Genomic DNA, 23,998 nt, shown 5'->3' with positions numbered 1-23,998 from the left:
TGGAGAATTGTTGTGTGTCATGAAACCTCAAATTCTTGCACGTGCTTCCAGAAATTTTGCCAGCCAAAAGCACAGGTCAGATGACTAAACTGTACCAAGTTTTGGTACAGTGTTAGTTTTTTAAACTAAAGCTAAACACACTGTGCAGGTATGTTGCAACTATACCAACACAGTTAATGTTCTACTACAAACAAACAAAAAACATTAATTACCAAGATGAAAACAAACACAAACAGAACAAAAAATGTCTTGGGCTTTCTCTTCTAGCAGCTTGTGTGCCGACTATTTTGCACATAATTACAGCTTGCGACTTGGTCCTTCGAGTCAAGTCAGAATGAAGTGCATAATGTGAAACATAGCTGGGGTATGGGAGGCAAACTTTCATTTGACTGCAGAATTTTCTTCAGCTGCTATTTTTGTTTTGACTTCAATGAGCTCTTCTACCCTGGCCAGAACACTCTCTATTAAGTCAAATGTGAAGAGAGCCGACTGAAGAACCTGAAATTTTATGGGAAATTAATGTTATTTTTGAGGTGATACACACTTACTACTTTCCCAATCCCCAAGGTAGTTCTAAATGAACACAGGTCTTTAATTAAAAGACACCTCAAGTCTCTGTTTCTGCATCTGATGAGTTTCACTGCAACCCAGCCACCTACCTGAAGTTCCATTTCAGTTGTCATCGCAGGCATCCTTTCCCCAGCTACTGTCAGAGAGCAAACTGTCTTAGAAGTGTGGGATTCTGTAAACAGGAAAGAATCACATCATCGGTATAATATACAAGTTTCTTCACCAACTCCCTGCATGGTCTGGGGTCACTCTTGAAACTTGAATCCAGCAGTGACATAGCAGCTCCCTGACAACCATACTGAAGGTTTATTATCTGTATGGACGATCTGTTGTATTACATCATATGCCAATAAAGGTAATTATTGTTTAAAAAAAACATACTGAAGAAGAAGAGTTTTACACCCTGCTTTTCTCTACCTTTTAAGGAGTCTCAAAGCGGCTTACAATCACCGTCCCTTCCTCTCCCCACAACAGGCACCTTGTGAGGTAGGTGGGGCTAAGAGAGTTCAGAGAGAACTGTGATTAGCCTAAGGTCACCCCAGCAGGCTTCATGTGGAGGAGTGGGCTTCATGTGGAGGAGTGGGTTATCAAAACCAGTTCTCTGAATTAGAATCCACCACACTTAACCACTACACCAAGCTGGAGGATTTCCTCAAAAATTTTATGCTGTATGCTTCCATTATTCATGCTAAAAAATTGAGGACATGTAGATAGGAGACTTCAATGCTGAGTTACTCTACTCTGCTCCTTGAAAACAGAGCGTGACAACACTCAGGTTCACTTAACAGCCTGGACATATATGTTTTAGATGCATATTTAGCAGCAAGCCTGAGGCTCATGCCCATACCTCCTCCACCACCACCCCAACGTAAAACTCTCCATGCAAACTGGTCTGACTCAGTATGGATCAGGATCCTACCAAAATGGAGTGCCAAGGTGCTCCCAAAGTCACTGTCTCTTAAAGTGCCCTTCATTCTAAGCACATCTGTTAACAATCCAACCATCCTTTGCCACTTTCATTTATTAAAACAGTTATTTTAAAAAAGAAGTAAAAATGAAGTCAACTAACCTCTTTTGTTCTCTTTTTTATTCTTTATTTCTGCTTCGTAATGTGCCCTTGACATATTAAGTCCAGTGTGTAAGGGCTTCAAGAAATTTTTCTTAATCTTGTTAAGTTCTGTCCATACACATGTCTAGACAAATCAAAAGAGTAAAATTTATTTTGATGCACAACAGCAAGATCCCAGGGCTTAGTGAATGTGTTCTTCAACTACATCATGGAAGCAGATGGCAGAGATTTAGTAAAATACAGTCTCCCTCTAAAACCTTGGATTATACCATTCCTTTTATCAGAACTAGATTCAGATACTGAGAAAGTATATCAGATAGCGAAATACCAAGCACAAGCCTTTCAGCTTGCTTTTTCGGTGGTTAAAGTCAAAATAAAGTCGGGGGTTACTTTTTATTGTATTTTGAATCATTAATTTTATTCCCTGGACCTGTTTTTGTGCTGGTCGTGGACTATAATAAAGTTTTAATGTAAATGAACACATGAACACATGAAGCTGCCTTATACTGAATCAGACCCTTGGTCTATCAAAGTCAGTATTATCTACTCAGACTGGCAGTGGCTCTCCAGGGTCTCAGGCAGGGGTCTTTCACATCACTTACTCGCCTAGTCCCTTTAACTGGAGATGCCGGGGACTGAACCTGGGACCTTCTGCATGCCAAGCAGATGCTCTACCACTGAGCCACGGCCCCTCCCCTTATTATTATTCCCTTATCACCTAACTTCCAAAAATTCTGCTCTGAGACCCTATGTGATTTTTTATTTCTCCAGCAAATTCAAGAAATGAGTTTGTACTGAAACATAGCTGCATGGGAATTCTCTTTCCTTCATGTACAGGAAAACCTCTGTTGCATGCAGACTTGAATCATTCTCCAAAGTCGTATCAACACTTTGAGGATAAAGTTGAGCTACAATTTGTGTGTGTGTTTGTTTTAAATAAAATGGAGGTGTTAGTGACTTTTATGCTCTTGTTTTATTTAAATTGCATGCTTTCCCTATTTATTTTAATTGTATTTATTAATGTTGCAATCCACTTTGGGTCCATTCAGGGAGAAAAGCAGGGAGTAAATATAGTAAGCAAGCCAAGAAGAGGCTCAGTAGCAGTTCTATTTGCAGGATTAGAAGAAGCTCAGGGAGGATGATTACACTGCAAAAATATACAGGAGGCCAGAGAGGCTCCATTTTATTTGCGTTGGTTTAACACGCCACTCCCCAATTAAGTAGTCAGGTGTCCCCACACTAACAGAGAACCTGATGTTGATTTTGAGATAGTTTTCTAACTGTACTTCAGTACATGGAAGTCCACTAAGAAGATACCAAGCTATGGTGGCGCTTCAATATGCAATAAATCTGAGCTCAACTATGCATGTTGAGAAAATATTGTTCAGCTGCTAGGAAATAATTTATATTTATACATAAATTGCTCCCATGACTATTTCAGAACATTTGTCCACCACAGTGCAGCAGCTGGATGAGAATAAGAGCACGCAAAAGAAAGAAACCCCCACCATGATTGATCATAAGATGTTTCACTGAAAAACTGCCACCACACTGAATCTGGAGCAGTAGGTGTGACACAGAAGAGAGAAAATTAGGAGTGAGAAATGGACTTGCTCCTGCAGCTGTGTCTTTTGTAATGTTTTATGTCACTGCAAAGCTCAAGTGCTGAGTAAAAATAGCACTCGCTGAGAGGAAAGGGTCGGAGAAAATCATAAAAATCCAAATGTTATTCTCTACTTTATTCTCTATGTTATACTTTCTGCTGCTAAAAGAAAGTTTAGCTATGGGACTGTGTCATTAGAGTTGTCCAAATAAGCAATTTCCAAAAAGCTCCCTTAGCCCGGACTATCATCATAGCATAGGTAAGTCATGGTATTTTCTAATGACTCAACCCTACTGACAATGTTTCATATGCTAATCTAGATCTCTGTTGCTAGTATGAAGAATAATTGTATTGCACTTCATTCATATCCTGCCATCTGCACTAGCCATCCACTTGCAGAAGCCTTCTGTTACCAATACTGCAACTTTACTTCTCATGAAACGCACAGCATATGTGTAGGAGCATCCATAGCCTCCCAGCCACCTGCATTCCTTCCAACCTAGACAGTCATTACCTTACTGGAGTGGGAATGGAAGTTTTAGGTTGGGCACTTAGAAGCCACCCAGGCTTAAAAGCAATGGAGCCCTGGAAGTCTCCTAGTTTCTTGTACCTCTCTTGGTGTGGATCAGACCCTCCTTGTTGCCCTTGCCACTTTTAAGTCATTCCAGTAGGTGGAGATGGTAGGGAAAACCCAGTCTGCCCAGAAAGGGGAGGAACAAGCTCCAAGACCATCAGGAACCCTAGAGCCAAAAGGACTTGCTGACTCATAACAGGCCAGTTTAAAAAACAAAACATTAATTTCTAAGTCCTCTTTAATCAATCAGTTCTGAACTGGATGCAAAGGAGTCTGTCCAGCACAACCAACGGTGTATAACACTCCAACATTTTAGAAAGAACAGCAGAAGAGGAAAATCCTAACTTAGGTATACCTAAAAAGGTAAAGGTGCCAACACTGGGTCATTACTGACCCATGGGTTACTGTCACATCATGACATTTACAAGGCAGACTATATTTACGGGGTGGTTTGCCATTGCCTTCCCCACTTTACCCCCAGCAAGCTGGATACTCATTTTACTGACCTCGGAAGGATGGAAGGCTGAGTCAACCTTGAGTCGGCTACCTGAAACCGACTTCTGTCGGGATTCAGGTCGTGAGCAGAGCTTTGACTGCAGTACTTCAGCTTACCACTCTGTGCCACAGGCTCCAAGGTACACCTAAATTCTATTTTAATCATCTGACTGTGCACTTAAGTCCCACTGAATTCAATGGAACATAAGCATACATGATTGTATTTGGAATTAAACTGTATTAAAATCAATGTCTTTTACTTATGAATAAATATAGTTAGGATTAGACTGTAAGGTTGTGATCTGAAGCACAAATGAAAATCTGTGGCAATTTTACTTCCAAGTAAATATTTATTATTTTAAATAGGCAAATGTTTAAAACTGGCGCACAGAGAATTACTGGAGATTACATAATTAGAATGTTATTATGCAGCTCAAAGGTCCCCAAAATGGTGCCCATGGGTGCCATGGGACCCGTTAACACCTTTCTGGGTGCCACCAAGTGTTTTTAGAAGAAAGGTGGGGCCAATTGGAGCTTTGCCCAGCTGGGCTTCTGATTGCCCGTGCAGACATTTTGTGGCTGGCTCTACCTTCTGCAACAGCCATTTTGTGGCATCCCACTACCCTGTGTCAGAATTCTTAAGATGCCCACAGGCTCAGAAAGGTTGAGGATCCCTGATGTAGCTACATCAAGCAACGGATTTGAAAATTAGAATGAACTGCAAGGCCTACAAATAAAGACATCAGTATATGAGGTGTCCGTATTAAATAAGACACAGAAAAAGAAATTAAGCCATGCTTACTGCTACAGCAACACAAATTATTTGCCAGATCAGAATGGAATCTTCAAAACTGAGCTGCATTCACAATGCTGAAGGCTATTTGGCCTCCAGCAGAATAGCATTTAGCTCAAGATGACAGATCAGTAAATCATATTTGACAGTAATTATAAAACTGTGATCTGGTTCCTTTTCCTTTCTTCTTGCTGGCTGATTTCATGAGCTTTGCTTGCCAAGCCAAACCTTTAGCCCACTCATCATCTTAACACAACAAGAAGCTGAGATTTCACATATTATATAATGCAAGATATGTTAAGTGCTGCAGCAAAGACTCTCAGAATAAAAAATACCAGGGGGCATTTTCAAATAATTTTATTTGGGTGATGGGAAAACCTTTAAGATGATAATTAGTCTCTCTTGCTATGGAATCGATATTTATCATGGACTGTTTAAAATGGATATTTTGAGAAACTGAAAGAATTACCATGCTTGCTACTGCTTCAGCAGGGAGGAGGGAACTCGGCTCAAATACCCAGCAGCACTGTTTACATGCATAGCGAACTCAGCTGCAGAAGGGTTAGAAATCAAGGATCTTCATCCGTGTTCAGGATTAAAAATAAATGATTCAAGGCAAGGTTGTCAAAATGCTCATGAATAAAGCTTGACACCACTATAATTTCCCCCCCTGCATGCTAGAAGAATACAGATGCTTTATGCTCTGTGATAAAGTGGCTTCCTTAAAAAGTGAAAAGTTGCTTTCAAAATCCGAAGAGTTTGTATAGAGACACATTGCAAAGAGATTTGCAAAATTCTAGGTGGTGTTTCAGCCTAAATATCCATCGGGACAACTACATACGGATAGTTACTTACTGAAAAATTATCCTGAATTACAGGTTCTAATCTGGGTTTCCATTACTTGTTGGTGAAAAGCTCAATTATGATTAACAGTAATTAAGCAATGTATTTGAACTGTACCATTTTTCACATAGTTAATGTTAACACATTTCATTGCTTCCATTCTCAAACACACACAGAGCTGTCGATTTTTTAAAAATCCATTATCACTTACTTGATTGTCATTTTCATTATCCTTAATGACTAAATATCTCAGCAGATTTAGAGACGCCATAATCCTGTGAATTAGAAATGAAGAAGTAATCACTTAAAGCTGAAGCAGACATAATGGATTTCTTCCATGGAAGAGAGCTGCGGATAACTTATTTTGAAGTAAATGATGTTGGAATGCAAAACCCACACGTTGTGCTGAAAATAAAGTGCCTAGATTTCAACCCCTTCTCTGTTGCAGACGTTCTCAGGAAGTCCCCAATAGACTTATACAACATTTGAAGGTGCTACAGTTAGTTGTCGCCAAATGAGTCCTTAGAATGCCAGGAAGGCTGACAAGTAAACTGAAGCTATATACTCCCCCAAAAGGTCCAAGAACTAGTACTAAATGCAGCCAACTATCTAGTTAAAAATAAAAATTGTTGAGGCTCATTCAGGCTGAATCTAATGCAATTTGTCTTCAACAAAAAAGCCAACTTTTCACTCAATGCCACTTACCAACATAGCTAGTCCTCTTCCTGACTTTTCCTCGGCCATCATCCACCCCAACTACACACAAAGGATCCCCCAGAGGCTGCCAAAGGCAAGACCAGCAGCTCCTCATTAAAACCAGGCTTAGCAATGCCTATGATGCTTGTGGAGCATTATCCAATATTCCCGATCACCTTACTACCAGTTCTTACTTTTCAGGATGATCTGGAGATGATTAGGGGACTAGAGCAACTGCCCTATGAGGGGCGGTTAAAACGCTTAGGGCTGTTTAGCTGGGAAAGAAGGCGGCTGAGGAGAGACATGATAGAGGTCTATAAAAGTATGCATGGTTTGGAGAGAGTGGACAGGGAGAGGTTTTTCTCCCTCTCACATAATACTAGAACGCAGGGTCATCTGCTGAAGCTGGAGGGTGAGAGATTCAAAACAGATAAAAGGAAGTATTTTTTCACACAATGCATAGTTAAATTGTGAAACTCCCTGCCCCCAAATGTGGTGATGGCTGCCAACTTGGAAGGCTTTAAGAGGGGAGTGGACATGTTCATGGAGGAAAGGGGTATTCATGGCTACTCATGGCTACTAGTTAAAATGGATACTAGTCATGATGCATGCCTATTCTCTCCAGGGTCAGAGGAGCAAGCCTATTATCTTAGGTGCTATGGAACACAGGCAGGATAGTCTTGTTTGAGGGCTTCCTAGAGGCACCTGGTTGGCCACTGTGTGAACAGACTGCTGGACTTGATTGGCCTTGGTCTGATCCAGCAGAGCTTTTCTTATGTTCTTATGACTTCAGTGACTTCTGCCAGCCATCAGGCAGGTCCCAAAGCTAAATTTCAGATTAGCTGAACAGGTTATGGTGCCTCAGGCAAAAACCAGATGAGAAATGCCAGATCCTATGAAACTTGCCAAAAGATACCACCACTCTCCCATTCAACTCCAACTCAAAACTCTTCAATTCTCCTGGGCAGCAGTGTGTGTGAACAAGATCTTGGAGTACAGGTGGACCATAAGTTAAATATGGGCAGCCAGTGTGATGCAGCGACAAAAAAAGCGAATGCGATCTTGGAGTGCATCAACAGAGGCGTAACATCCAAATCACAAGATGTTATAGTTCCACTGTACACTGCATTGGTCAGGCTGCATCTGGAGTACTGTGTGCAGTTTTGGACGCCTCACTTCAAAAAGGATGTGGACAGAATCAAGCTGGTGCAGAAGAGAGTGATGAGGATGATCAGGGGCCTGGAGACCAAGCCCTATGAGGAAAGGCTGAGGGAGTTGGGAATGTTTAGTCTGGAGAAGAGGAGGTTGAGGGAGGACATGATTGCTCTCTTTAAGTATTTGAAGGGCTGTCACTTAGAGGTGGGCAGGGAGCTGTTCCTATTGGCAGCAGAGGATAGGACTCCCAATAATGGGTTTAAATTGCGGGCAGAAAGGTACTGGATATTAGGAAAAGGTTTTCTACAGTAAGAGTTGTTCAACAGTAGAATCAGCTACCTAGGGAGGTGGTGAGCTCTCCCTCGCTGGCAGTCTTCAAGCAGAGGCTGGACAAGCACTTGTCAGGGATGCTCTAGGCTGATCCTGCATTAAGCAGGGGGTTGAACTAGGTGGCCTGTATGGCCCCTTCCAACTCTATGATTCTATGATTCATTCTTCTCCATAAGGAAATTTCTGGAACAGTGCTGAGGTTGGTAGAATTTTGACTCCTGTCCCCAACATACAAGCTGCATGCTTTTTTCTGATTCATACTAAAGGAACGCTGAAATAAATCATATATTTAAAAGTATGAATGGAATAAATGAATATCAGGAACAAAAGTTGATAAGAGGCTTTACCCTGTATACAGATTCCCTGAACTATAAGTTTCTTTGGCTATTTGGGGTATTTTAATCCAGGAGTCCCCAATGTGGTGACTGTGGGTGTCATGGTGCCCACCAACACCGTTTCTGGCACCCACCGAGTTTTTAGGAAGTGGGCAGGGCCAGATAGGCTTTTACCCAACAAGGCTTCTGATTGGCTGTGTAGATTTTTTTAATATGTTGCTTTGGCAGCAGCTGCCATCACAGCACAAGGATCTGGACTGTGTGACTGAAGTTAAGCTGTGGCAATCATTTTGTGGATGTCTCCGCCTCCTGCAGCAGCCATGCCATGCCAGAATTCCAAATGTGTCCGCAGGCTCCAAAAAGTTGGGGACACCTGTTCTAATCAAATCTTGATATAGGTCAAAGACTAAATAGTTAAACTATGATATACATCTGACCACTTCCAGAGGAGCTCTGGCAAGCAAGCCAAGCATTAGCAAACTTCATCTGAACTGCCAGCTCTGGCTTAAAAGCCTCAATGAAGGTCACTCGATAAAGAAACAATCCTCAACAAAATACTTTAGGAATGATACTCATCGCATCTCACCTGTCCGAGCTCTGGAGAAGGTCAGTTTCAGCTCCTTCAGGAAGCAAGAGCACAGTGTCTAACAGTGAAACCAGGTGGAGTCCAGAAAAACATTTACTACCCTTTGCACTCTGAAAAGCAACATGTCATACAGGACAAAAACTTAGGTGGTATATTCTTTGTGCAGTCAGCAGCTGCATTAATATCATAACTGAGCAAGTTCCAGAAATGAAGAAATTAAATAATGGCGATTAAAATGATATAGCTTTTTACAGCGACTATCTTGTAATTTTGTTAGCTACGGCTTTGATTTGTATTTATTTTCTCCAATTAGTTATTCAGCATTATAAAAAGATATTCTGCAATAAGCATGACAGGAAATCTGCTTTACTAAATCTCCAAACATGCAACCACAAGATGCAAAAACTGCCATTAGAATAAATTCTGTAAATTTTCATAAATGAGTGCAACTTACATGGGTCACACAATTTAATTTTTGAGGTTTTTCTTTTTTGTATTTAATTTCCTGACTGCCAGTCATAATTAGAGTTTAGGTCAGGGAGATATAGTGAGAGAGAGTATGTTTACAAAGGCAGAAAGACATGAACTATGGATTTACAAGCATAAGAAACAGTTCTTCAAGAATATTCCAGGGTTTTTTTCATATAATAAACAAAAAATATGGCAATTTTTGTTGTATCTAGAACCAATTATGCTGGAAACCCTTTTTAAAAATGAAAGCTTTACAATCTCACAGTATCATACAAGCTGCCCAACAGTTGGCTGTCCTTGTGCAAGTTACTCAGGAAGGTATGCCTTACTCTAAATAAGCAAACACACACACACACACACACTCCACACTTGGAGTTTTTCAACAAACAGAATGACGCAGAAAGGCAGGGAGGGAACCAATCTGAACAGTATCACCTAAAATAGATTATCTTAAAAAGTGCTAGAAGCAATTACTATTTGTTCATTAACATGTTCAAAACTGCTATTCTTAGTGTGTTTCAATTACCAATAAACCCTCCATCAAAGGCAAAAGCTTACGAAGAAATGTGCTTTAGCTTTTCTGCCTCTTCAATTTGCTAGCTACCACTTATGTCTTTTCATTATGGATGGCATAAACAGGATGAAGATCACAGAGCTCTGTTTATCTGTAAAAGGAAAATGGCAGATCCGCAGCTCTAATTTGTCTCAAGGCTATAGAGGTAGGGAACAGGGGGTTTAATCCTTCAGCCCCATCCTTCAATATTTCTTTTTTCTTTTAAAATGCCATCAACGACAAAGGGGAGGGGTTTTTGATTTCCAAAACCAAACTAGAGTTGCAAGGTCAGGACTTCTCTCCCTTCATTGTACAGCCCGATCTGAATCAAGCACCATTTGCATTTTACAGATGAAAGGTCATCCATCATCTTTTGTGTCTTCCACACAGGGACAGGACTTTGTGGTTTCCCCATTGCTGCTGTGCCTCAGATAATAGCAGCAACAGGGTCTCCACATGGCCTGGTTTCCCCGCTTTTGGCCTGCCCCAATCCTCTGGAAATGACTACCCTCCCTCCTCCAGGCCACCAGGGCTGTTGCAATAACAAAAAAGCAGCACACGACTACTGTGATATACTCTGTTGTAAGAACAGTTATAGCATGTTCTCGGATTTCCCAACTTTCATTTTTTAAAAGTGAGTCTGCCTCCTTCCTTTGTGAAGATATGCCCCTTTCCTCATATCTCTGCAAGGGAAGGGGGCTAGAGGCTTACTTTAAAAATGAAATCTGCGAATTTAGAGAACCTGCAACACCTGTTGTTACAATGGTATATCAATATATATCTACTAGTGCTGATGTAAAAAATGTTTTTTTAATCCTCCCAGTGGTGGGGGGAGGAAAACACTGCCATGGGGATAGGGAAAATGTCTATCGCGCGGGCCAGAAAACCCAAATTTACCCACCCACCCTGCATCCATCCTGGTTAAACTGTGGCCTTCCCCAAAACGTCAGAGCAAAGCACACTTAAGAAAGGCAGGAGAAAACCCGCACCATTGAAGTGGGAAAACAAGAAACAAATTCGCTTTCCAAAATCATTGAACTTTTGGCAGATAACCCATATGGAAGTCCCATTTGTTACATCTATTTGTGCTCTGAAACAGCAGTGAGACGGAATTGTGATAAAATGATAAAAAGAGCCCTTTGAGGGGCTTCACACATATAAACGTGGAACAGATACATCGTAGTTGTTTCTAGCAACTCTTCCAAGCTTGCCTCTTTTGGTCTTTTTTCCAGATACCCTTTTTCTTACTCTGAACACAAAGGGGCCCTAGGGAGCACTAACCCATCAAGTAAGAGGGGCAGCTGTCTAAACAGGAAATCAGCACCCCACCCCACCAATGAACATGCAGAAGTACATGGACAGTTCTCTTTGGATGGTAGCTTTAATGCTGTTCAACCCTCAATAACGTTCTCACCTTTAAGGATAAATCAATCTGATTTTTAATATTTTGGATAATGTATGCTTCCACACCAGAATGGTTACTTGTCTTCAACAGACACCTAAAACACAAGGCGCAATAGGAAAGATTATGTCATGTATTGTGTATTACCATTATCTAGAACTGTCATTTCTGGAGTATATAGCAATAACTGTAATTTATGTTCACTAACTTGGCAGTAAAATGAATGCTATAGATCTTATGATTTAGGCTTTCTGGCAACTTCACAAAACTATGCATACCTGAACAATGTGTATTTTCCTTCGTCCTCAAACTTGTTTATATAGAGCTGTAAAAGCTTTAAACTCTTCTTTCTCTATGCAGAAAGACATGGAGCAAGTTACATTTTGTTTAAGAATCTACCCTTATAATCATACAAAACTCAGTTACGTACCAGAGGTTCAAAAGGACACAACGTCATCACTTTTACCAATTCCTATAATAAAAAAATTACAAATTATGTACAAATTTTTTCATACTATTCATTTTTCAAGCAAATATCTCTTAAAATGCTGTTGAAAAAAGGAACCAACTCAACACACAAAAATCCTTTCCTTTTATTTCAGGCTCATCTGACCGGAGGTCTTGAGCACAACGTGCATAGGATAAAATACTTTCAACATTACAGATTATTAAAATGTACAACAAATTCTTAAAATACATTAAAATCAAAATCACAATAACTAAAAATCGAGCCACTTTGCAAGCACAACAGCAACCACAACAATAATAATATCACTAGTTAACAACAGCCCAACCCTGTCGTGCCTTTAAGGAAACTACTGTTACCAGATATTTCACGACACATTTGGTTATTTCTGGGTCAACATCACCCAACAGAAATGGGACCACCCAAGAGTCAGCAGGAAGATGTCTTGATAAAATGGGCGCAATCCAGGTGGCCCTGAGTGTAGCCCATAAATCACAGAATAACAGAAGGTGATCTATTATCTCAATTGCTCCAGATGCACAGACACATAGCCTATCTAAAAATGGGGTTTTATCAAACCGACCGCTCAGTTCCGTTGTTGGAAGGACATTCAGGCTGGCGAGCATAAAAACTCGCCTATGGCTGGGAGTTGTGAGGAATTTTAAATATGAAGGGAGAGTGGTAGGTGGAGAAATTCCTAAAGCAGCAGTGGAGTACACTCACCTTGCCCTACTCAGTGTACTCACTCGATCAAGGTCTACCACCCTTGTGCTAAGTAGCTTCATTGCTTCCTGAATACCCATGTTATTAAGGTTTGTAAGGGAGAGACCTAGGGTTTCAATCCTACTACCCACACATCTCATCCATTCACTTCTAAAGTTGTCTTCTTTTAGAAGATGTAGAAACCCACCCTGAGTATTTGGCGCTGCAAAAAAAAGGCCTTCATTCTCAGTTTAAAAGTGGCAGCCCAAGACCTGGACTCAAATGAGCGCTGAACAAGCTCCACCCTGAGAGCAGTTCCTGCCACACAATTGGGCACCCCAGCCAGCTTCCGTAAGAACTGAAGAAGTGTGTTATCCAAGTCCTCGGTGACTCCACTTATCCACACACCTGCCCCGAACAAGACCTGGGGGATTATTTTAGCACTGAAAACCTCCAAGGCTGCAGGTATGTATTGACCAGTGACCACCTTTTAAGTGGAAAAACCTTAGAAGTGCATTTATGCTTATCTTGGCAACTTTAATGTGAACGGACATGGGGTTTCCAATTGAGATTATAACTGAACATAAGCCCCAGATATTTAAAACTTTGCACCTGTCCAATTTCCCCTCCCTTGGGATTCCAAACTTTCTGTCCAGTTCGGGATGTAGAAAAAACCATCACTTTGGATTTATCATAATTTACTGATAGGCCTTCCCGGGAGCGGTAATCAACAAACGCATTTAGAGCTCTGCGGAGTCCAACTTCGGTTCTTGATAATAAGGCTGTATCGTCTGCATAAAGCAATACCAGAATTTCATGGCCAGCCAATACAGGTGTGTGGAAAGATGATTTTTGTAAATAGGGGATCATATCATTCAGATAAAGGTTGAAAAGTAGTGGGGCTAATAAGCAACCTTGTTTGACTCCTTTTAACAAGGGAATAGATTTAGTTCATTGGCCCTCCAATCCACATCGGACTTGTGTTGTTGGACTTTCATACAGTCTAGAGATCAACCACAGGAGTGGTCTACTGATGTATCAGCAAGTTTGCGCCAGAGACGGGAACTCACAAAAATAAGGAAACAGAGTTGTAAAGCTGTAACTCCGTCCTTAAGCCACACAACTGCACACATACATATTGGAGGGGTCATGCAGTATGCAGTTTTGGAAGTGTACAAGCTGCAATAAAGGCATAGAAAAGTGGATTAAGGAGAGAGTGACAGAGTGAAAGACATTCCCAGATATTGCACTATGCAAAAGACAGCCTTAAGATCGCAGTAAAGTATTTAGAAAAAATTATCCAGCAGCCATTTCCAATGTAACGTTTTCTACACATGTGAGGATTGTTCTGGAGAAGACAAATTCTTGTAACCATGCTGATCAAGAAGCTGCTGTGGAGTAGGGGGCAAAATCATTTCCTCCTGCCTGATACATGAGCAGAGCTCTGCTGACAGAAGAGGAAAGAGGGAGAAACCTCACCCCTACCTCACTGCAGCCTCCCAACCTGCACTTGTGCCTGGAAATTCAGAAGCTGAATGTTTGTTTGAGCTTGAAGCATGTACAAAAGAACAGTGGTGCTGGATCACACCAGTGGTCCATCCAGTCCAGCAGCCTGTATCACACACTGCCCATCCTGTTGCCCTGGAGGGCCAATAAACTGGGCACAGAGGCCAAGGCCTTCCTATGATGCTGCCTCCTAACACTGGTATTCAGAGGTTTGCTGCCTCTGAATATAGAGGTTCCCACTACTCATGATAGCTAGGATGCCACTGATGATCCGATCCTCCATGAATCTAATATAAGAACACATGGAACCTGAGTAAGAAGTTTTATTCTGTTCTTTTAATGTTCCACAGATCTATTGCATTTTAAACAAATAGAATGCCTATCGGTAAGACCAAAATTTTTCTCTGGGCTCTAGCCAATGTCATGCAGGAATATCACAAACAATAACAGACATAGTTTAATTTTAACTCCAACCCCTGCAAATTAGAACATTTTACAATATAATGACACGAAGATAAAAATCTGTAAACTATGTTCTTTTAAAACTCCCATCTGTGAGTTTTTAAAAAAATGCTTTTGCATCAGCCTGTTTAATGGACCACATTAAAGTATGAGTAAATATTTCCAGTCTAAATTCCTCTCAAAACATTTTGACCAATACCTACATAGTAGAAACTGTGTGGTACGCAATTAAAAGCTGAGGGTTTTTTTTTTGCATTACCTGAGGTATTGTAATAAAGCCTTTGAACTCCAAGTACTGAAGGAAAAGGCTATTATCTTCCAGCCTCAGTAGACAGCTCTCCAACAGATCCTACAAATTAAATATCCATTTAATTTTAAAGACTAAGGGTAACAGAAAAGAACAGGGCAGCCATTATGGGCGCTGAATTCCACATCTGCCCATCACAGTCCTTTTGCGTGCAACAGAGCTCCTAAAGTGAGGAGAGTGCAGTTTTACTTTTTTTTTCCGGGGGGGGGGGGAGAATCTCCAGGACAGACATTTAAACTTGAAACCCTTTCCCCTTCGACTAGCAAAACGCCTGTCATTTTGATTTACAGCAGGGATGGGGAACCTCCGGCCCGGGGGATGTATGCAGCCCCCGAGGACATTTTTGTGTCCCTCGGGAACTCCGAGGCCCTGCCGCGGAGGCAGGGCACAGGGCGGCCCTCCCCAAGGGTGTTCCTGGGGCTGCGGCTTACAGGGGCACTGCAGCGCCCTTTGGACCTCCTCTCGCCGACTGTCGGCTGTTGGTCGGCGAGAGGAGAGGGGGAGGGACGCTTCCCCAAGGCTGCCCCCTACAGCAGTGGCATGCAGGAATGCCGCGGCACATTGTAAGCCCCTCTCACTGCCTGTCAGCTGTTGAGCGGCGAGGGGGGGGAGTGTGGGAGCCGATTGGGCTTCAGGGGGGCCTTTTGTGGACTCTGGGGGGGGGAGGGCATGGAGACTGGTCGCCCCATAGTTTAGGGCAGTGTGTCCCCAAACACCAAAGCTTCACATTTTAAAACCCAGCACACAACCCAGCGTACACTGCCCTCAATTATTTCAACAGCATTTAGTCTAACTCCTCACCAATCATCATTCAGATTGATAGTGGCTGGTTGCTAGGCAACAGTGATTAACAGATGGCCTGACAGCTATTTCAGTTTGGTCCAAATTCAGATGCACAGATTTCTAAGGCTCTTGCTAGAGGCAGGCTATAACCCTGAGCAAACCTACTAAAAACTAAGCTCCAATAAAATCTATTCAGCTTACAACTAAGTAAATACCTGAAGGCTGGGAATGTTAGTTATACATTGTCCTTACTTTTTAAAGCAGCCAGATTGAGTTTACACTTTCTGAAAGTACCACTGGGAACCAGTTATCATCAGTGTAGGACCTATCCTGTGGAGTTACCGTATTTTTCGCTCCATTAGACGCACCGGACCATAAGACGCCCCCCCCCAGCTGGCTGTCAGGGCGGGGAACGCCGGCTTGCGTTGTTCTGGCGCACCCAGCCGCTCTGTGCGGCCCCCCGCCTCCCAGCTGGCCGTCGGGGCGGGGAACGCCGGCTCGCGGCGTTCTGGCGGGCGGGGCGCACAGAGCTGGACACGCCAGAATGACCCAAGCCGGCATTCCCTGCCCCGAAGGCCAGCTGGGAGGCCGCCAGGCCTGCTTTGTGCGCCCCTCTCGCCTCCCAGCTGGCCGTCGGGGTGGGGAATGCCTACTCACGTCGTTCTGGCGAGCAGGGGGCACAGAGCTGGGCGCGCCAGAACAACGCGAGCCAGCGTTCCCTGTCCCGATGGCCAGCTGGGAGGCGGGGGGGCGCACATCCTCATCCTCTACGTAGATCCTCAGGACATATCAGTCATAGTTTTGGGCTTGGCTGTCATCAATATGCTGGTGACACCCAGCTATGTATGTCCTTATCCAAACCTCCTGGTGATGTAGTAAAGTTCCTGAATTGATCCTCCACTGTAATTAAATGGCTAAGAGTGAACAAATTGAAACTAAATCTGGACAAGACAGAGGTAATGCTGGTTGGAAAGGTGGAGATCTTGAAGGATGTGGTGCTTCCCACCTTTGATGGGGTTCATCTGACCCTTGCTGATTCGGTTAAAAGCCTAGGGGTCATACTGGGTCCAATGTTACTGCTGGAGAAGCAAGCTAATGCAGCTGCACCAAATGCTTTTGTCCAATTCTATTTAGTCTGGAAGATGGCCCCCATGCCTTGACTTAGCTGATCCAGCCACCTGGATCCATGCCATGGTGACAGCCAGACTGTACTAGTATAATACATTCTACACAGGTCTGCCCTCAAAGTCAGCTCAAAGACTCCAGTTGGTACAAAATGTCAAAGCTTGGCTATTATAAGGAGCTAGGCGAGTCATGCATATTACTCCCACTCCACAGTCTCTCCACTGGCTGTCCATCGGTTACTAGGTGCAATACAAGGTATTGGCTATCACTTGCAATGCCTGTAATGGCCTTGGTCCTGGATGTCTGTGGGACCGCCTCTCTCCCTATGCTCCACCATGACAGCACTGCTCATCTGAGCAGGGCCTTCTACAGGAGCCACCCTGCAAATGGGCAAGATCAACTGCCCATATACATACATTATCTGTTGTGGCCCCCACTTTGTGGAATGACCAGCCCAATGAGATCAGGAAGGCTCCCATTCTTATGGCATTCTGTAAACTATGCAAAACAGAATTATTCAGAAAGGCATTATTTTACAGGTAATAAAGCTATTCTATAATGGAAAGCTTCCGAAAGATGTTTTCAAGAAGGGAAAGGTACTGTGGAATGCACCACTGTGTATAGTTCATACTATCTGTTGCTGTGTATATTATCCTACTATGTAATTTCTGTATTGTTTAACATTTCATGTTAATACTTATGCTTTGTTTCAGCTTTGTCTCAGATTTCTACAACCCTAATCCTATTGCATTGCTTACTGAATGTCCCATCCTGTTGATTATATTGACTTACACTGTGTAAGTCTCAGTGAGAAAGGCAGACTATGAATAACACAAATAAATAAAAAAAGATGTAAAAAGAAAAAAGTTATACTTACAAGTCCTTTTGATAATACAGATTCTTCTTTCCTACAAGAAATTAAGATGCTGTCAGTTTATGTCAATCTAAACTTAATATTTGGTGGTCTTTTTGAAACCCAGACACATTCTTTATCACCAAGCATCATTGTCTCGTGATGCTTGGCCCAGATCTCCTTCTGAAGTAGCTGTGTAGCAAAGGTTTTCAGAATGGATCTGTTCCTCATGATATTTCTGTAGGTCAGCTAAAAGGGCTGTGTGAGGATCCTGTATGTCAGCTGACCACCTCACCGAGTGTCACAATACACTTGTGGATCAGATACCCACATGACTGTACTATATCTTACCGTAATTTCTCACATTGGTTTAAATACAGTATTATGCAAGGCAACTCCAAATGCTGCAAATAATGTGAAGGTAGGATCAAGGTGTGAAGCAGGGAGAGGAGGTCTAGTTTCAAAAGTAAATGGAACATGCACATGGAGGGCTAAACTTTGCCACCTTTTTACCTCGCTGCATCCCACCGATTTAAACATTTGTCTCCCAGCCCAGCTCCCAGTATTGGCAAAATATGTTTAAAGCATGGCAACGCAGAAAGGTAAGATAAAGGGCAGAGTTTAGCATCCTCATGTTCTTTGTTTTCATTTAAAAACAGAAAGCACTCCCAATGCACACACACACACACACACACACACACACACACACTTTACGTGAGAACAAGAAGGACAAGGAATACTCCAGTCCCATCTAGTTTGGCCCTCAAAGAACAGTAATTACAGGTGAAATGCAATCCCCTGTTCCTTTGGAATCTGATTGTTTGCTTTCAGAAGGCCAGGTTTTCACTGTCTCAAATACCACACTGCATCAACAGCAAATGAGACACAATTAGTTGATGTAAGCATAAAATCATGGTTTGGATCCAAAGGGATCCTAGAATGAGTAGATGTACTTTTGCTTGTGTTAAGTGAGGCTACCCAATTTACCCTGGTGCCCCTACCAGCTACACCCCCTCCCACGGGGTGTTTTGGGGTAGGGGGTTGAAGGCCTGCCTTAAGGAGGTGGTGGTGGGATCCCCTTCTGCAAGAAGAATGCATGCCATATTTGATAGGACCCAACCAAAAGTGCCCCAATTACATTTTGCCATTAATCTCTTTTATTGTATGTTTCTGAAAATGCTACCTTGGGAAGAGGTAGGGTAAAAATTAAAATAAATACAGAGTTAATAACCTTACCTTTCTAGCAGAACTTGAATGTGTACTATGTTGCACTGCAGAATGTATGAGGGGCTGCAATAAAAGAGACATGTATAGCTATAACTTATGCCTCATACAATCTATCCCAAATATTTTTTAATCTGGTTTTTGTTAGGACACCTTTTTCACTGAAGTCACAATGTGTCCTAAGTAATTTTCACAAACAAATTTTAATGACCCAGAGCTTGTGTATGATTGTTTTTAACAGTCAACCCTCCACACACTTGCTTATTCTAGTCTTCATCTCATGCCCCACAAACGAATAAACAAATGGCTGTAGAAAAAATTCCCTGCCTGGAGGGCATTCTTACATGCCACTGATAACCAAGTAAGTGAAAATTTAAAAGCCTGCAGTAATCAAATGTGAATGTAATACTTACTGGAAAACTGCTGGAAAATAGTTCATTCCAAAGTCCTGAACAAAGATGATATAAGACAGACATGCCAAAGAATCTGCTGACTGTTCTTGTTCTATTTCCACTAAGCCTTCATTATCCCAAGTTTGATTTCTGCATCCATGTTGAGGGAATACTTTGGGAATCAATTCTCTAATATCCAGCAAAATTCCCTGGTAAACAAAAAGAAAGTTTGGCCTCTAATGTAACACAACAAATAATATCGTTTTTCACACCTAAACATACATGTTTCATAAAATACACCAAACATTTTGTAAACTGCAAAAGACCTAGAGTAGGGTAAAATATAAATTTCCTGCAGTGACTGCCATTAAGGTCTAAATCGCAAGTTTCATATTGGCTTTACTGAATGCTATATTAGAACATAAAGAGCAAAATATACAATCAAGTTTGTCCTCTCTCTCTCATGCATGTGCGTGTTGGTGTCAAGTGCAGTTCAGTAATCCACAAGGAATGTATTATTTCATACACATAACTAAATCAGCTGCCACCAAAGAGGCAGTAAAGACAGAAAAGTACTGCTAATCATTTTAATATTACCTCACCATGACCTTAGTTTTCTGGCCTCCCAATCTTTAAAACAAAAATTATTCCAGATTCTATAGGTCCTATTCTGATCTTCAACCCAGACCCCAACATTAATGTATATTTGAAGTATATGTGTACAGGACTAGGAGTTGGAATACCGCAATGTGCCCAACATGACGTTACATTTGAAGAGTGTTTGAAACTGGCAACTGTTTCAGAATTCTGTTGTGAGGTTGTGACTGGTAGTAACCACAGCAAACATTTTACTCCATTATACTGACTACTGGCAAGTTTCCAGGCGGATTCAAAATATTAGTTTAATCTAAAAAGCCCTTAAACGATATGGGGTCATGGATATCTGAAGGGGCACCATCTGTCATCTACTTGTGCCTTGAGATCTGCCAGAGAGGTCCTGTTAGGGATGCTCCCAGACTGTTGAATCCTACCAGGTTTTCTCCTGCCAAGAGCAGGAAGATGAGGCCCCTTTCAGCCACTGATAAAGGCTATGCCAGGGACTGTAGGATCCACATGGATAAAAGCCATGGGGGATGATGGCTGCTGCAGTGAAGATGGGAATCAAGCTAAACTGAGCAGAAGAGCCGGTAGGTTACACTCAAAGACACTGGTCCATTACGTGCAGCTCCTTTCCAGCATTTACAGAGCAATCCTACAAAGAGTTCTTCCAGTCTATTGATTTAATTGGTGTAGACTGGAGTAATTCTGCATAGGATTGCAGTCTTACAGACTTGCCCTTTACGGAGTAGTTTCTGGTCTCTGAGGAAAAAAGAACCTAAAGCAGAACTGTATTAGAGCAGTGGTTTCCAGAGCTGGGCAATGAAGAAAAAGAGTTGGTTTTTATACCCTGATTTTCACCACCTTTTAAGGAGTCTCAAACCAGCTTACATTCACCTTCCCTTCCCCACAAAAGATACCTTGTGAGGTAGGTGGGGCTGAGAGAGTTATGAGAGAACTGTAAGTAGCCTAAGGTCACCCAGCAGGCTTCATGTGGAAGAGTGGGGAATCAAACCCGGTTCTCCAGATTAGAGTCCACCGCTCTTAATTACTACATCATACTGGCTCTCACGTGAACAGCACGCCACATCCCAGCAGTGGAAAAAGAAGATGAGAGAGCAGTGCTGCATTCCCTCTGTTACCCTATGCCCCGATCCATTTTCAGGGGTTTGGCTTGCTCCCATCTACCAGTGGTGTAGGAGGCAATTGCTGTACCCTATGCCCATAGTGACCTCCCAGATCTGTATTGCTGGTGACCAGTGGCCCTGGGTGACCAGTCCCAAATACACAGGGTTGCTGTTAGGATAAAATGTGCTCTTTGGAGGAAGGGAGTAGCAAATATACATAAATCTTGCTAAATCAGGACATGAAGTCACAATAACAGAAAATTATTTTTACAACTGGGGGAAAACCCTCCCAACTTAAGCCTCACTTACTAGTATATCAGCAGCAAACTGTCTTAAGGGATGCTTGACAGTGTCCTCAGGCAATTGTACAAACTCTGCCATTAGTAAGGGATATTTCAAGCTCTTCAGGCAACTGAAAACCAAAGTAATCAAGCAGGTCATAGACATATTTAAGAAAAACACCAAAAAAGAACAATGCAAGATCAAACGCCTTACCAATGTATTCAAAGTGTTTTAAATTATTACACCACGTGACTGGTAGAAGGGAAGAAAACATCTCAGAATCTAGAAAATGGCAGTGTACCTAGGAACAGAAATTCTGCTTATCGCTTAGTTTTAGTTTTATTGTTATGGTCATAGACCAGCTGTGATAACATGTCTGAAAAGCCTCCTCAAGGTAAAAAGCTATTTGTTTGCATCCATGAGGCTACAAAATCTTTATGTCCTACCTGTATTCTTTCAGGCCCTAAATATGGTTTCTTTTTGTTAAAAAATCAGACTCCCAAAGCAGACCAACTGAGAGGTTCCTGAAAACCTGCTTGATGATTATGCCAGGTTCCAAAGAAAGATGTAATTCCACAAGTGAGATGTGCATCTCCCCTACCATGAACCTGGCAAGGGTTTTGATAACTACAGCAGCTAAAGTCCGCAAAAGCCAGCCATACGTATATTTTCCAGTCCAAAGCGACCTGCTTAGTTGTAGATCTGGGTACCAGGGTGAACAACTGGAAAGCGGAAGGGGGAGAGGGAACGTTGCAACTGAGGATTAGTGAATAGAGTAGAGAAGTGGTGACCAGAAGTGGCAGAGTGGGGAAAAGAGTTAAGCACCCCCTTCCATTTGCCCCTTTTCTTGCAAATTCTCCTTGTCCTGCTATTTTGCAGTTGTTTGACAGAGACCCTCTGCTGCTGTCAAAAGTATTATGTTGTTGGCCTTAGCTACAGCCACTTTTGCTTGAAGTGGGCTACTTACAAGCTTATCAATTCTGCCTTCAGAGCTTCACAGTCTCCATCTGAGGTCTCCATGTGCCTAACAACTTCATCCACAAAAGGATGAACAAAATCTGTTAAAGCATTACAACAGTGGCAGAGGCCATGTATATCTTCTTGTAGTTGCTGCGCTGTGAAAGGTACCGGCAGAAGGGAGATCTGGTTCAAAATGGTAGACAGCGACAACCCGATTGAATATGCTTTATTTCTATGAAGTTTCAGAAGCACTAGGACCAAAAAACAACAACAACGTATGTTATAAAATCTACATTTTAACTGACTTATTCTAATAGTTACACATTTCAGGACCAAGAACAGAGGAGGCTTTGGGTTACTGGGTCTACTTCAACTGTTTTTGATGTTGAATTTCAGGGAGTTCCGATTATATTCAGCTTCTCTGAAGCTCAGACGCTTATATGCCCTTAACATTTGAAGTCAGTATAATAAAATTTAATGCATCAGGGTGGAACCACAGGGTTATGTATAAATCAGTGATCTTTTTTCTGAGGACAGATTGCAGCTGTAGGGGCTGTGATTTTAGAAGGCAATTAGAATAGGCAGAGAGGGAAGAGGGGTGTAATTTCTCAGACTCCCCACATTTTCCTGCTGAAAATCACCACTCCAAAGCTGCTTTTACCCTGCTGGGGAAAATGTACTGATATCTGTAAGTTTCCCCCGGCAGGAATAAAAGGGGGTGCTATCTTTCAATGGGAAAATAGTAAAGGAAGAATGAGCTAAACATTCCCTTTCTACCCACCCTAGTCTCCCCCTTTAAATCACAGCATCAGCAGCTGCAGTGTGTTAAAAGAACTATCACACAATTGCACATATGTAGTTCCACCCTCATAAAATCATATGTCTAATTCCCACAGGCCACCTTAGTGTGCAGAACAAAAAACGTTTAGAATGGGGCTACCTAGGACTAGGGTTGATATTTCTAAAATAACTTTTTTTTTTAATTGGGGGGTTACTCACCTTAAAAAAGACAGGAGTGACATTTGCGCATAGGTAGACATTGCCTGGGAGAAAATAACGTTTGGAGGAAAATAATAATCCACAATGGCACCTGACAGTGGAAGAAGAAGGTAGCATGGGAAGCTAGGGAGCATGAGGGCAGTGAGGAGAGGGAAGGAGAGCAGGGAACCAACAAGGACAGAGAAAGGAGCTGGGAGAATGGGGGAGTAGGTGTTAGAGTGTATCTTAGGAGGGAGTGCAAGAGCAGTGAAGAGAGAAAGATTTAGGAAGAATTGGTGAACTTGGGGGGGTAAGAAGCAGAAGTGGGGAGAGGCTGGTGCAGAAAAAAACTAAAGAAGGGTGAAAAGGTGAGAAAGCAGGTGGGGCAGTTTAATAGGAGATGGAGAGAAAGAAATATTAGGAGGATGAGCGACAAGGAAAAGGACAGAGCAGGAGCAGGGAGAAAGCAGAGATGGGGGCCAGGGAAGCAGAGCTACAGCAAGAGAGAAGGAATGGGATTTCCCCTCTCCTGTGGGTTGCTACTGCTCTCTTTGGGTTGCTATTGCTCTTTTCCCTCCCCTCATGGGTCCCACTCTTCAACCAGAATGGAGGATGGGTGCAAAGATGGGACTGTTCCCACTGATGTAATCAGTGCACTCTAGCCTCTGAGGAAGGCAGCATATGTCACAATTGTCCTACTGTCATGAAAACTGTTGTTGGAGGGGGCACATTGTTTTTGTTGCTGGTCCCCACACCTCT

The 23,998-nt window shown here is 42.3% G+C and overlaps 1 protein-coding gene across 1 annotated transcript in view; it reads right to left on the bottom strand.

Annotated features, from left to right (window-relative positions):
* Positions 1–315: 315 nt before the first annotated feature.
* The window catches only part of GLMN (glomulin, FKBP associated protein), a 28,753-nt gene continuing 5,070 nt past the window's right edge, over positions 316–23,998 (bottom strand). Inside the window, exons 5-18 of the mRNA XM_056844568.1 lie at positions 22,269–22,512; positions 21,329–21,431; positions 19,317–19,504; positions 18,916–18,969; positions 17,704–17,734; positions 14,871–14,960; positions 11,906–11,947; positions 11,754–11,827; positions 11,488–11,572; positions 9,050–9,159; positions 6,159–6,222; positions 1,640–1,763; positions 660–742; positions 316–498 (exon numbers count right to left, since the gene is read on the bottom strand). Coding sequence (XP_056700546.1) covers positions 382–498; positions 660–742; positions 1,640–1,763; positions 6,159–6,222; positions 9,050–9,159; positions 11,488–11,572; positions 11,754–11,827; positions 11,906–11,947; positions 14,871–14,960; positions 17,704–17,734; positions 18,916–18,969; positions 19,317–19,504; positions 21,329–21,431; positions 22,269–22,512 — 1,409 coding nt within the window. The 3' untranslated portion in view covers positions 316–381. The remainder of the gene's footprint in view (positions 499–659; positions 743–1,639; positions 1,764–6,158; positions 6,223–9,049; positions 9,160–11,487; positions 11,573–11,753; positions 11,828–11,905; positions 11,948–14,870; positions 14,961–17,703; positions 17,735–18,915; positions 18,970–19,316; positions 19,505–21,328; positions 21,432–22,268; positions 22,513–23,998) is intronic.

The sequence above is a fragment of the Euleptes europaea genome, chromosome 2, assembly GCF_029931775.1.
Source record: "Euleptes europaea isolate rEulEur1 chromosome 2, rEulEur1.hap1, whole genome shotgun sequence".
Taxonomy (NCBI): domain Eukaryota; kingdom Metazoa; phylum Chordata; class Lepidosauria; order Squamata; family Sphaerodactylidae; genus Euleptes; species Euleptes europaea.
This window is presented reverse-complemented; position numbering and strand designations above follow the sequence as displayed.